At 55.6% G+C, this 14,026-nt stretch overlaps 1 protein-coding gene across 1 annotated transcript in view; it reads left to right on the forward strand.

Annotated features, from left to right (window-relative positions):
* The window catches only part of ADARB2 (adenosine deaminase RNA specific B2 (inactive)), a 365,767-nt gene that overhangs the window by 339,037 nt on the left and 12,704 nt on the right, over positions 1-14,026 (forward strand). The window contains exons 5-7 of the mRNA XM_007445656.1: positions 3,073-3,241; positions 4,996-5,147; positions 13,331-13,499. Of these exons, the coding sequence (XP_007445718.1) occupies positions 3,073-3,241; positions 4,996-5,147; positions 13,331-13,499 (490 nt within the window). The remainder of the gene's footprint in view (positions 1-3,072; positions 3,242-4,995; positions 5,148-13,330; positions 13,500-14,026) is intronic.

The following is a 14,026-nucleotide window of genomic DNA, read 5'->3' on the forward strand; positions in this document are numbered from 1 at the left end:
GGAGGAAAGAAGGAAGGAAGGGAGGGAGGGAGGGAGGGAGGGAGGGAGGGAGGAAGAAGCATCAGCAAAGTTGCTGGGCACAGTCCTGTCCGTTAGCTGAGAATTTAATCAGCTCGGATCACCCCCCACCCCACATGGCTGCAGGTACGACAATATTCTGAAGGGTCGGAACCAATTAATGAGCCAATGTGAAGCTGGGTAAAGCTATACCTTTGAAGTGCTTTTGATTTTCAGATACATGCACTTAGGGTCCTGGTTTATACCCCTTTCTCACCCAGTTTCCCTATATTTACATTTTCAAGACTCATCCACCTGCTCAGGTGGCCTTGCTGGGACGGAAATCCCGGAGGAGCACTTGGTGTCCTCCCAAGTGGGGGACTGTCACTGTAAGGAAACCCAGGCCTCATGGTTTAACAGGGGAAAGCAGGGTCCTGGCTTCTTGCCGGTGGCTTGGCCTCCAGCACCATGGCCCCGCTCTGCGGGTCCTCTCAGGGCACCTCTCAACAGTCCTGTGTCCTGCTCTGCTGGGCTTGGCGATCCCCAGGGTTTAGGGCTCTGGACAGGAAATTTGCAGGAAATTCTCTGCAAATACTCAGGGTGCAAACCCCAGGGGGGGCTGGGAGCCTGGGTGAGAAGGAAACGGTGCAGGAGCATCTAGCGGACCGTGGAGGAGGGTCTCCTGACGCTGAGCCCACACCGTGGAAGAGCCTGGCTTCCCCCAGTGGGTGGTGGAAACGCTAATGCTTGAGTCATTACACTCACTGGACACGGCCCAGAAAACAGGGCGTCAGGACCAATCAAACAGCACACCATCGGGCGGTCTGCACGCAGGGTGAATGCCGCTCCTTTCTGTCTCTAGTTTCTATAGTTTGGGTATTTGTTTCTTTGATACTGGTTGGTATATTTTACCTTCAGTTTTATTCCTAGAAATTTGGTAATCATTTCCTCCATAGTCAGATGTAGTATTGTGAAAATCTGTTCAGAGTTGGAAGAGGCTAAGAATTGCTTAGTCCCGGCTAAACAACTAAGAGTGCATTCCCAGAGATTTCCCAGAGCTGGAGGTGAGGGTGCATGCATGGCATGGGAGTTCCACACATCAGGTGTGGGCCAGCTGGAGAGCAAGCCGGCCCAGTCACCTTCGCACATCCTGGGAGACAGTTTCCCTGCTCGGGGAGAGAGGGTGGGGTGAGTCCTTTGGGGCACAAGCACACCAGTCCTCGGGCTGAGGAGGGCAATGCAGGAGGCCAGCCAGAGAGGGGCGGTCACTCTCCCTGGAACGTTTCTTCGGCTGTGTTTGCAGGGAGCAGTCTCAAGGGGTGACGTACAGTTTTCCTTTGGGACTTGCTAACCACTGATGACGGAGAGGTGCCGTCCCCAAGTTCAGGGACCCCCGAGCACGGGCAGCACCCGCAAGGCCCCTGCACACACCGCCTGAGACAGGCAAGGGCACCTAAGCAGGCACAAGGCTCTTGCTGCCGGCGGTGCTGCGAGTCACAGTGCTCTTTGTCTCCGGTCCGGGGATCACGTGTCTTCCATGTCCTCAAGACAGTAAGCGGCTGGCTTAGCAGCAGCTGGTGGCAGGCGGGTGGATCCCAGCCCTGACCCTCACCCCTACCCTTCACAGCACAACGTGGGGTGTACACGCGCTGCTCCACACCATGCTTTTTTCACATAACGATATCCCTTAGAAATCTTTCTATTCCTCCAGAGAACTTGTCTACAGGGGCCCAGTACACAGATGAACGTACTCCGCTATAAGCAGTCCCCTACTGGTGGGTCAGTATTGGGTCACTCATATTATTTCACTTGCAAACATTGCGGTAGTAAATCACTTTTACATACATCACTTTCACACAACGTGCAAAGATACGACAGCCACACCAAACAGAAGGCCAGTTGCTTCGTTCTCACCACGAACCCGTGAGCTTTGCTAGGAAGCAGCTGTGCGCGGCCCTCGAAGGGACCAGAGGGGGACGCGGGGGCATGGCCCCTCCTATGCCCCCCATGGGGTCATAAGGATCTCAGCACAGAAATTGCTGGATGGAAGGGAGGCTGTATTGCCGCTACCTACCTCCCATCTGCCCTGCTGTTCTTTAGGGAAAACGGAGAGCCTGGGCCATCAAATCAGAAAGCTCAGCACCCTCTCCCCGCTGCTGCCGCTGTTCTCAGGTGTGAGCCTGTTTCAGGAGCTCCTGAAATGCAGCCCCAGAAGCGAGGCCGGGATCCCAGGCGGCTCCTGCTCTGCGTGGGGCCCAGGGAGGGGCCGCCCCACCAGGACCCCCGCACCTCCTGTGAGAGGCGGTTCCAGAGAGGGACGCGCTGGCCCGGGCGTCCTGCTGTCCCTGCTGGCCTCTTGGGGGCGTCGAGAGTGGCCCTCGGCCCAGGCTGTACTTTCACAGGAGCCTCAGGGCCCAGACTGCCTGGTGCCCAGACCTCCTGCTGCTCCAGGGCTGGGCCTTGAGTCCAGACGCAGAGACATGCCCCAGCTTCAGGGCAAAGCCGCCGAGGTGAGCAGAACAGGGAAGCAAGTGTCCCTTCGTGCAGGAATCTGGGGCTCTGAGGAGCGCTGGCTCCACGCAGGGAAGGTGGCCGATGGTCCTGAGTTTGCCTCAGAGGCATAGGCGGGCGGGCGGGGACTGGCCTGCGGTCTGTCCTCACAGACATCCTTCCATCCTGAGCACAAGGCCCTCCTGTCAGAATCTTCCAATTAAGGGACGAACCTTCCTCAACCACAGGCCTGCATCCCACGCTGTCTGAGTCACACACGTGGGGAGACACGGCCCTCAGGTCCTTCAGGCCAGGAATCGGGGTTCACACACTCGGGGCCCCACTGGGCTGGGATTGGGGAGTGAATGGAGTTCTGGGCATGACTCCGGCCTCACAACTGAGCCAGGTGTGCATACGCACACACACTCCCAGTACCTTTTGCCCCACTGGCTGGCTATTTACAGGTGAACTTGAGACTTGGATGCAAGGGGGCGGGGGTCGGTGCCAGGTGAGGTGGAGAGCAGACCCACTGCCCCACGGGGAGGGCAGCGGCCGCAGGGCTCTGACGCCTCCTCTGTCCACCAGGCCTGGACGTCAGGCAAGCCCAGGTCGTCGTCCTGTCCTCTGGGACCAAGTGCATCAGCGGCGAGTACATCAATGACCAGGGGCTGGTGGTCAACGACTGCCATGCGGAGATCGTGGCCAGGAGGGCGCTGGTCCACTTCCTGTATGCACAGCTGGAGCTGCACCTGAGGTGAGCGGGGATCCCGGGCGGCCATGCAGCCCCCACGCCTGGTGTCCCTCTATCCCGACCGACCCTGAACGTGCCAACGGCTATGCCCCGAAAGCACACCAGCCCATCCCAGACTCCAGGTCGAGTCTGTTTCCTCCCCAGGCCTCATCCTGGGGCCCCCAGGCTCAACTGCCCGGACGAGCCCAGCCAGCAGCTCTGAGCCCTGTCCTCCTGTGCGGGGCGGGCCCTCCCTGCACCCCGCCCCACAGCGGGAACCCTTCCTGCACCTGGTCCCCAGGCACCACGACGGAGGCGGCCAGTGATGGGCTCTGTCTCCCCGTTTCTGGCCTCCTCCTCCTCCCTGCATGTTTGCATCTTAAAGAGGGGGTGTCTGTAATGAAGACCCTGAGCAACGTGCCCAGATGTGGGATGCCTAGTGCTGTTGGGCGGCCATCAGGGAGCAGCAGGCTGTCCCCTGGGGGGCATCTCCCTCTACGACCCCATGAGCAGTAGCAGAATCACGGGTGGCTGTAGGCACAGCGTGTGTCTCTGCCAGAACCACTGTCCTTCCACACCCTCCGGAACAGCGTTCCTCAAACCCACTAGCAACAGGGGCCTGGGGGCTTCAGGCGGCGACTCCCGCCTGCCCATGGCCTGTGCACGGGCCTCACAAAGGGAAGGCGGGTCCAGAGGTGCTGAGTAGGCTCAGGAAAGCGATGCCTTCATACACTCAGTTAATTTCTGTCCGAGCCCCTGATTTGCAGCTTTCTCCCTGGTTCCAGGCTGGCGGATGGTGCGGCCAGGGTTGAATGTGGGGAAGGGAGTTGGAAATCTCTCCAAATGTGGGAAGGGTTTCTCTCCTGAATATCCAACTGCCAGGTCAGAAATGTTTCCAAACACCCCTAACTCTGGATGTGTCACCGTGGCCCCAGGCTGACGTTTAGGGCTGGCTGTGTGCTGGTACCAAGCTGCAGGCCGGGGGCACCCAGGCCCCTGCCCTCAGGGGAGAGGAGTTAGGGGACGGAGACCAGCAACGGCTGCAGAAAACCAGGGCCAGGCGTTTGCTCCGAGGTTTTGGGGAGGGCCTGTGGGGGCTGGCAGCAGAAGGAGCACAGTCAGGAAAGCAGAAAGGCTGGTGGGATGCCTCAAGTGTTCCCGGGGAGAAAATGTCTGTTCTGCTGCCCGCGTGCTCTCAGAATCCATCACCAGTGGGGCAGAACGTGTAAAAACTGCAAGACCGGCGGGAAGGAGCTGCCCGTGACTGGTGAGAACGGGTCTGGGAGGGGCCACAGCTAGGCCCGCTCTGTGCAGGGGCTGCTCCTCACCGCCACTGAGAAGGCGGGCACGGGGGGTGTTGTGTGGGGAGGACAGCCCCGGGGCACGGCCGAGGCGGAAGAAGAGGGGTCCCCGCGCCTGATGCCTCACTGGGCTGCGGCCGAGCCCTGCCTCTCTATCCCTGTCCTCCGTCTAACAGAGAACCATCTGCCCACGGCGGCCGTGTAGAGCGCAGCGTCCTGCGGGCACACAGGGAGCATCGTGACCCACAGGACGGCCGTGTCACAGACACTCACATTCGGGGTCCTGTGTACCGAGGACGCTGGGCTTGTGAAGGATGGGCTTGACCGTGGGCGGCGGGGAGGCCGAGGATGCAGCCTCTGCAGGCCGGTTGCTCTCACCCAGCTGCTCCGCGGCTGGTCCAGAAGGTTTCATGCAGGAAATGGACCGGGCGCCCTGGCCGGCCTCCCGTAGCTGACGGGGCCCCTCTCTGTCCCCAGCAAGCGGCGCGAGGACAGCGAGCGCTCCATCTTCGTGCGGCTGCAGGAGGGCGGCTACCGGCTGAGGGAGGATGTCCTGTTCCACCTCTATGTGAGCACATCCCCCTGCGGAGACGCACGGCTCCACTCGCCCTATGAGCTCACCACGGACCGTAAGCGCCCAGCTTCCTGCCTTTGTGTTCGAACAGCCCGAGTCTCTCCTCCCTGGTTGGCGGGCCCCGCTGTCCGCTCAGACACCGCCTGCTTGCCTGGGTGGCGCGGCCCTGAGGGGCAGGCGAGCGCATCTGCAGCATCGGAATGGCATCCTCTAAAACCTCGGTCCGAGGGCCCACATCTCTGCGGCCAGCGTAGCTGGAGACGTGACAGAGGCTCTCTAATTGCTGGGGCCCCGTCGCTGCAGCAGGTCAGGCAGCCTGTGGCCAGGACACAGGACAGGCTGAAGCAGCACAGAGGCGGGCCACGTGGAGGTGGAGCTGACCCCAGGGCTGCGTCTGCCTCCGCCTGCACATGCGGGAGGATAAAGACGTCTCCCCGGGCACCTGGCCTCTCCCACAAAGGGTGTGAAAGCCCTGGGCGGGACCTGCCCTCTCGGGTATTTTAGGAGAGCTGGTGACCACAGACGCAGTCACGTCCACCCACGGTCCTGGGGGGAGGATACCGCAGCCTCCTCTGTGCAGGTTTCATGGGGTCAGTGTCTCCCCAGGTGCCATTAGGAAAGTCTGTAACTGACGCTACGTGTGTGCGTTACACACGTAGCGTATACACACCACACACACACACACGCAGACACATGCAGACACACGTGAACCCCTCCAGAAGGAGCATGAGGAAATCTGACGAGGGCGGGGAAATGGAGTATCTGTGTGTGATGAGGGGTCAGCCCCTGCTTAAGATGATGAGGCACCCATGGCCCGTTGTGCTCAGAGGGAACCTACAGCAGAAACAGACAACACAGTTACTGAAGGTGTGTTTGGGCCCTGACACCCCACGGAAGGTCCACTTGTGTTCTAATTACCAAGGGAAGGAGCGATGAGCACTTTCTGAATGCCGGCTGCATCCCGGCTTGCGGTGAGTGCCTCCACCTAAGATAAGGACGTGCAGGGAAATCGCTCTCTTTAAAACCCTGCATGAATTTAACCTATTTCTCTAATACTCAGATTGTATGCGGGTCCCAAAAAATGCCTACTGCTTTTACCAATGTTCCTCCAAGCCCATCGCTTTCCCCTCTGCGGAATGGTTGGACAGAGGCCCCTGTAATAGGGTACCAGTAACATTTTCATTGCTGTCTCAGCACGGGCTGCCCTCCTGAACAGCACAGGCTGGGTGGCTTATAAACAGCAGACATGGATTCCTCACAGTTCTGGGGGCTGGGAGTCCAAGATCAAGGTGCTGGTAGATTCGGTGTCTGGTGAGAACCCGTTTCCTTGTTCACAGACGGCGGTCTTCTCGCTGTGTCCTCACCTGGAGGGAGGGGCAGGGAGCTGTGTGGGCTCTCTTTATAAGGACACTGATCCCATCACGGGGGCTCCACCCTCATGACCTCATCACCTCCTAGAGGACCCACCTCCTGACACCATCACCTTGGGGGTTAGATGTCAACATACAGAATCTGGGGACACACACATTCAGACCATAACACCCACCTATGGAAAGTCAGTGGGAGAATCAAGTCAAACAGAGAGTCACGAAAGGGAACCTATTTAATGTCAGGGAACTTCCAGGGAGCTGCCCCAGGGGGAGAGCAGGCTGGGGGCCGGCAACGCGAGCCGTGGGCTTGGCCCCTCCAAAGGCCCCTGGCGTCGTGCAAAGTGTTCCTTCTGACCGCGCAGCCTGAGAGAGAGAGGAGAAAACATGAGAACTCATTTTCTCAGAGGCGCTCATCAGGCTGGATCTACATGGTACCAATTCCCCACATGAAATTGTGAAATATGGTCCATTAGCTACTTGGAATTATCCTTCCATTTTCTCTCAGAAGACCTGGCATCGTGGAGACCCAGCCAGGAGCCCTCCGGTTCCAGGAGGAAAAGTCACACAGAATTTTGGGGAGGCCCTGACTCACCAGCTTCCTGCCGGCCAGAGTCGGGGGGTGGCTGAGTGAGGAAGGGGAGCCCGCCCCGCCCCCCCCCCCCCCGCCAATCAGCACCAGTCCTGGGACATTCCAGGCCAGACAGCTAGCTGGGCAGGTACATGGACCCACCCACCAGTAGGCTGGCTGCTGTACTGAGCTCCCAGCCACACCAGGACCCAGCCCCATCCACCTGCAGGCCAACATCAATTCCAACACACTGGGACCTGGCTCCACCCACAAGTGGTCCAGCACTAGCCCCAGGACCCAGCCTCATCTGCTAGTGGGTGAACACCAGGCCCTGGACCCTCTGGATCCCAGCCCCACCCATTAGCCTTCCAACACTAGCTCCAGAACTAGAGACAAAGAAGGACATTACATAATGATCAAAGGGTCAATCCAAGAAGATATAAAAATTATAAATATGTATGCAGCCAACATAGGAGCAACTAAATACACAAGGTAAATGCTAACAGCCATAAAGGGAGAAATTGACAGTAACACAGTAATGTTAGGGGACTTTAACACCCCACTTACATCAATGGACAGATCATCCAGACAGAAAATCAATGAAACACTGGCCTAAAATGGCACATTAGTCCAAATGGACTTAGTAGGTATATAAGGACGCCCCCCCCCCCCCCCCCCCCCCGAGACTGCGCTCTCTGCCAGGGACGGTTCCAGGTCATCAGCCTCCCCGGCCTTAATTCCAACTTGCAAAGCCAGTGGTTTAGAAAAACAAGCAGATACGTTCTCAGTGCACCCTGGGGTTCTCCCCCAGGCACAGATGTCTTTTACTTCGTGGTGTTTTAAGAAGTGGCAGGTGCAGGTAGAAGGGACCAAAAAAGCGTTTTCCTCACATTTTTGCTGCAGATGTGCCTACAGAAATTAGAAGCTGCTCCTAGGTTATTTCAGCTGGTGTTTCTCCCCAGGGTTCCCACAGGGGCCCCAAGCAGGCACCTGGTTGGTCTGTCCCTCAGACGGCCAGCAAGCGTCCTGCATCACCTTCCTTACTCGTCGGCCAGGGCAAGAAACCCCGAATGCGTGCTGTTCCCCATGTGGAGGACGTTTACAGGCGGCTCAGCCTTCTCCATTTGCCGAGGCACAAATGCCCCGGAATTGTTTTGTTTTAGAGAGAATTGGCTAATGTGGAGATGGGGTGACCCTGCTGGTGGCTCACTCTCAGGGTGCCTCCTTCACTGGACCTCGGAGGAGGGGTTGTGGGTGATGGGGATCCTTAGGGGTCCCCTCCAGGGCAGACGTGACAGTGACAGGCCCCCTGGAGGCAGGGCCTGCCCGAGGGGCGTTTAGCAGGGATGGGCGCTCCTGCCTCCTGCAAGCCACCCCTGCAGAAGCCCAGCCTCACTGCCCCACGGCCTCAGGGTCCACGCTCCTGAACAGGTCCAGGGCACCCGACCCTGAAGGTCACGGCAATGTCCTCGTGTCCACAGATGCAGAGCATGACATGCTCAATCCTCTCCCCAGAGGGGTCACAGCCGGGAGAAGCTCTGGCCCTGGACACCGAGGCCTCCAGCTTCTCACCCGCAGCTGCTCCAGGAGCCTCCCCTCCACCGGCCAGCATGTCCCCTGCCGGTCCTGGTCACTTTGGCTGGTTTGATTGTCACCCCTTGCTTGGTCTGCAGGAGCCGTTGTACATCTTTCTGCACAACCCACAGCCTTGGTGCCGGGGGTCACCCCTCCCACTCTCACACACAAGTACACACATGAGCACAAGCACACGGCACACACGCACAACAGATGCCTGACGTACGGGACCGCGGACACACCTGTTCAGTGATTAGGTCTAAGGGAAGTTCTCAACAGACCTGCCCAGATGGCCCCCTGTCCTTTAAGAGGGAAGGAAGGCAGAGTGAACCCCAGCAGAGAACCAAGTCTGACCCACCTGTGGCAGAGCCCGCCGCTGTCCACCAGGGACTCTGGCCTAAGCTGTCGCCACAGCCCTAAAGGTTCCATGAGCTGCAGGAGCCCCAGACCCCTGAGGCCCAGTTCACGGGCTCTGCAGCTAAGGGACAATACACAACCCCACCCCCAGGGACGCCTGTGGCTCCAGAAATTCTAAAGTCCCTGGGGTATTTTCCCCTCAAAAACATTCACCTGGACAGATCGTAGGTTCTCCCTTCCTAGAGTCCTTAGAAATGGACTCAGTGTCCGTTGGCCGAGATGTCTGGGGAGGCATGCTGCCTGTGAGCAGGTGTGCACAGATTTGGTTGTTTCCAAACCCGACTTACCTACAGCACTGCCAGGAAGTTTCTACAAATGCAGGTTCCTGTGCCCACTCTCCCAAGATTCAGTATGCAGTGGGTCTGAGGGTCTGTACTTTTAAAACTTCCCCAGTGATTCTGAGGATCAGCCATGTTCTGAGCCCCCGGGTTCAAAACCCCCTAACCTGTCTCCTGCCCAATTGGTTTCCTATCCTCTCCCACCGGAGGGTGGGCCTGCGTGCAGACGGGGGACTGGTGGAGCATCTGCAAGGCCTGCAGACATGGGGGCAGTTCTGATCATAACCTAAGTGAAGAGATTAATGAAAAGACCCGGGCTGGTCACAGTGGCTGGGTGACCGTTCTCCTTCCAACTCACCAACACTCTAATGCAAATTCCTCTTGCTTGGCAGGTTCTTTAAATAACCTAGAAAATTCAGTCCTTACTGCCATTTTACAAGAGTTTAACAACTTAGTTCAAATCTCTGATCTATCTCCCACAAGAAGCCATGAGATATAGCATGATTACATCACACAGCTATCTTACAAGTGTGAACTGAATGCCTGTACATCTGAGCCAGTTCTATTCTTTGTACATGACGGCAGCTCAAGAGATTGCTCCCATAGGAAGTCAGGGAATCTAAAATATACTTCCTGACGCCCCGTCTTCTGATGTGACTACTGAGCTACAGAGCATGTGACACATGATAATATCCGTGCATTGTAGGGTCGATGGATTTAAATGGCTTCCTAACTCACATCGTCACTGTCACCATCCTCACCAGGTAGGACAAGAACACCCACGTGACCACATGACAAATATTGTAGATGTCATTATTACAATAAATAGTAGACCACATCATGGGTATACCTTCTGGGATATACCTTTTGAAGCTTATTTGGGGTTTAAAAATATTGTCTTCTTTCCTATACTTTTTTCCCATTTCTGGCTCTTTCTCTCCCCTGCACCACTGCAGCAACCATGCATCACATTTCAGATAGACCTTTGCTCCCTCGGTGGACTTCCTCAGTCACCATCTGATTCTCTCCTGAAAATAGAATATTCACTTGAACAATTTTCTTCAGCATATTACCAGTCGCACTTTATCTTGACATCAGGGTCTGAAAGTAAGGGTTTTAGATGAACAAACAGTACACTGAAGAGTCTCATGAGATGGAGTATCGGAATTAGCTGAGAACATTCTTATGGGTTTGGGAGCATTTATGTATCCACGCAGGCAGGGTCTTAATGCTCCACACTCCCACTGTCTAGGGCACACGACAAATCCACTGCAGATGATTTAAGGTCAGTTCCCTGCAGTTTCTGGTTGGATTGGCATTTCGTTCTGCTTGAAGTAGCATCTTCAAATCCCTCCTGCCTCTCGCCATTAGGCAAGAAAGAGCCAGGGTAAACGAGCTCTGCAAGATCGCGACACTCAGAGCCACTGGGACTGATCACACTGGTGGGGGAGCTGGAGAGGCAGCCGAGACTCAACACCTCCAAAAGTAAACACTCGTCAGGAGCATCTCATGCACCTGGCTCTTCAGGAAAAATTCATCTACCTGAAAACTTTAGGTTAACTCCTAGAAACCAGTTGTTACTCAAGCCAGGCCTCCGGGTTGTCATGGCCTTAACAGGCTACAAAGTCTGCTTCAGGGAAAGTTAGTTGCACAGAAGCACTAGGTAAGAATTCAGAAGAGCCTTACAATGTAATAGGTGACTTTCCAGGTCTGGAAAATGACACAATAGTTGAAGCATTGAGAGAATGGTGAGGATACTATTGAATATAATTATCAGAAAGAGAGGGACAGCAAGTACCGTATTTCCTAAGAAAGTATTCCCACACAGAAGACTTTAGTTCCTAACATTGTGGTAAATTGTGGAAACTGTTAGCTATGCCGGCCCTCCTTTCCCTCAGTGCCACCTGCCACAGGAAGTTGATGTGATAAAGACCTCACCTGGATGGTGTAAACAGTCAGGTCAAACCAAAGTTTTGCTCAAGTATTTTTGAGTCAGGTGAAATACTTTATGTTCAATTTATTATCATCACTATCATCATCTTTGTCATCATCATCATTGTCTCATTGTCATCACCACCATCATCACTGTCCCACCATCATCACCATTATTATCATCACCGTCACCATCATCATCACCATCATCACCTTCCTCATCACCATCAGCAGCAGCAGCAGCATCACCATCATCACTTTCTCACCATCACCATTATTATCATCACCGTCACCATCATCATCACCATCATCACCATCCTCATCACCATCAGCAGCAGCAGCAGCATCACCATCATCACCATCATCACCATCGTCACCATCATCACCATCGTCACCATGATTATCATCATCACCATCATCACCATCGTCACCATCATCACCATCATCATCATCACCATCATCACCATCAGCACCATCGTCACCATCGTCACCATCGTCACCACCATCACCATCATCACCATCAGCACCATCATCACCATCGTCACCATCATCACCATCATCACCATCATCACCATCATCACCAGCAGCAGCATCATTGTCATCTGATTCCTAGTGCCATTTAAATCTGCAAAGAAGAGATTCAGGCTCTACCTAGGGGGAGGGCTGGGCATCCCTTGGCTATGCCCCTCCCTCCCCCAGGCTCAGTCTCTCAGCTTGGTTCTTCCTTCCATAGACGACTCATAGGCCAGTCCAAATTGGATCTCATCAAGCACCTGGTTAGTGGTATGGTCAATAAGCAATCTAAAACCTCTCAAAAGTTTACTTTCTCCACAGAGTACAGCAATTTTCTTCCCAAGAGATGGCCTCTAGGCAGTATGAATACATAGTAAAGGAACTTCAGTTCTTAGAAAGCATGAGAAAAGATACTGGAAATTACTTCAAGATCTGTAAGAGAAGGTGCCCATATAAACCCAAATGTTATTAATTATTTGGGTAATAATTTATATTAATAATTTACCCTCACTCCAGTGCAGATAAATGAAGGAGAAACATATTTTCACAAATTCTAAAACTTACATAGAAACCTTTTAAAGAAGGCATTTAGTGTTCATCCCACGATCGTGTGTGTCAATGTTGGTATCACTGTGGTAGTTCACATATAATTTGTACACAAAGCAGTTAAGCATTTCTATAACACATTATAATCCTGACTAAATGTACAGAACCTTTTTCTAAAAAAGAAAAAAATAATAAATTTAATCTTCCTCTCGCTCAAGCTAGCTCTTCAAATAACTGGTGTATATGGGTGTGGAGGTGACTCTGGAAAGGAAAGGCAGGAGAGCAGTAACAGGGCATCGAGGCCCCCCTACCGTGGGCCGGTCTTCGGGTGTAGCAGACGCCCCCTCACCGGGACTCTAAGCAGCAGCTCTGGGGTCCCAGGTCCCATCTCATTTAGTCCCTAAGCCTAGGAGGGATGCACCACCACTACCCCATTTTCAGACAAACTAACTGTATCACAGTAGTTTTAAGTAGCTTTTCCAAGGCTATGCAGCTAGGAAACCATAGAGCCAGGACTAAAATCTAGACGAGGTTTGCAGCCCAGCAATTGGGCCGGATCCTACCAGCCGCCTGAGAACTAAGCATGGTTTTTACATTTTTTAATGGCTGGAAAGGGTGAGAAGAGCATCTCCTGACACATGAAGGTGACGTGGAACCCAAAAGTCGGTGTCTGTAAATGCAGCTCCTTCCCTGGCCCGTCTGTGCTGAGAGCTGGGTTCAGTGGTCGGACCGAGACCAAACGGCTGCAGAGCCTCTGATGGTCACTGTCCAACCCTTTGCTGTGACGCCAGCTGAGCCTGGACCAGAGGGATTGCTGTGCCCCAGCTCCTCCCGTGTCTGTACAGGTCCGTCCGCCCGGCACTTACCTCCAAAGCTGCCTCCTCATCCGGAACGCGGGTGGTAGCACTGGGGTCACTGGAGTTGCTTCCCAATGAGCTCCCCTCTTCTTACCCTCCCCTCGGAGCCCCCCCATGACCACCCTGTGTCCCCCCCCACCGTGTCCCCAGCCCCCGTGTCTCACGCAGCTCTCGTCCCCTAGTGAGCAGCAGCAAGCACCTGGCCAGGAAGTTCCGGGGGCACCTGCGCACGAAGATCGAGTCCGGGGAGGGGACAGTGCCCGTGCGTGGCCCAGGCACGGTGCAGACGTGGGACGGCGTCCTGCTGGGCGAGCAGCTGGTCACCATGTCCTGCACGGACAAGATCGCCAGGTAACAGCCCCTCTGTCCTCTGCACGAGTGCCGCCCGGGTGTGTGTTTGGCAGGGGGAGGGACGGGGACTGTGGTCCCAGAGGGGGGCCTGGCCGGGTGCTGAGGTGCACTCCAAGGTCCCGGACTCTGCCCTGTCGGCCCTGAACTCCACACCCGCCACAAGACGTGGCTGCCCGCTGCCCCACACACAGTTGTGCACCGGCCAGGCGCCTTCTGTACCATCACAGCCTCCCTGGAAAGCTGGACAGAGCCGTCAGAGAGGCAGGCGGGGCCGAGGAGAGGCAGACACTCAGGGACTCGGGAGCCAGGGCAGCGGGGACCCCAGCCCCGACCCCAAGCCTGACCCGAGGCTGCATGCGGAGGGGCCGTGGCCCAGGTGCACTCGGTGCCTCTGTGAGGCTCCCTAGGCTACAGGGCAGGTAAAACCTCAGCCCTGGCGAACAGGGATCCGAAATCTCGAGGGAAATTACCAAACGGCTACAGGAGAAATAAGGCCTTTTACTCCCCTGGAGTGACTGCCCCCCCCC

Source organism: Lipotes vexillifer, unplaced genomic scaffold (assembly GCF_000442215.2).
Source record: "Lipotes vexillifer unplaced genomic scaffold, Lipotes_vexillifer_v1.1 scaffold646, whole genome shotgun sequence".
Lineage (NCBI taxonomy): Eukaryota > Metazoa > Chordata > Mammalia > Artiodactyla > Lipotidae > Lipotes > Lipotes vexillifer.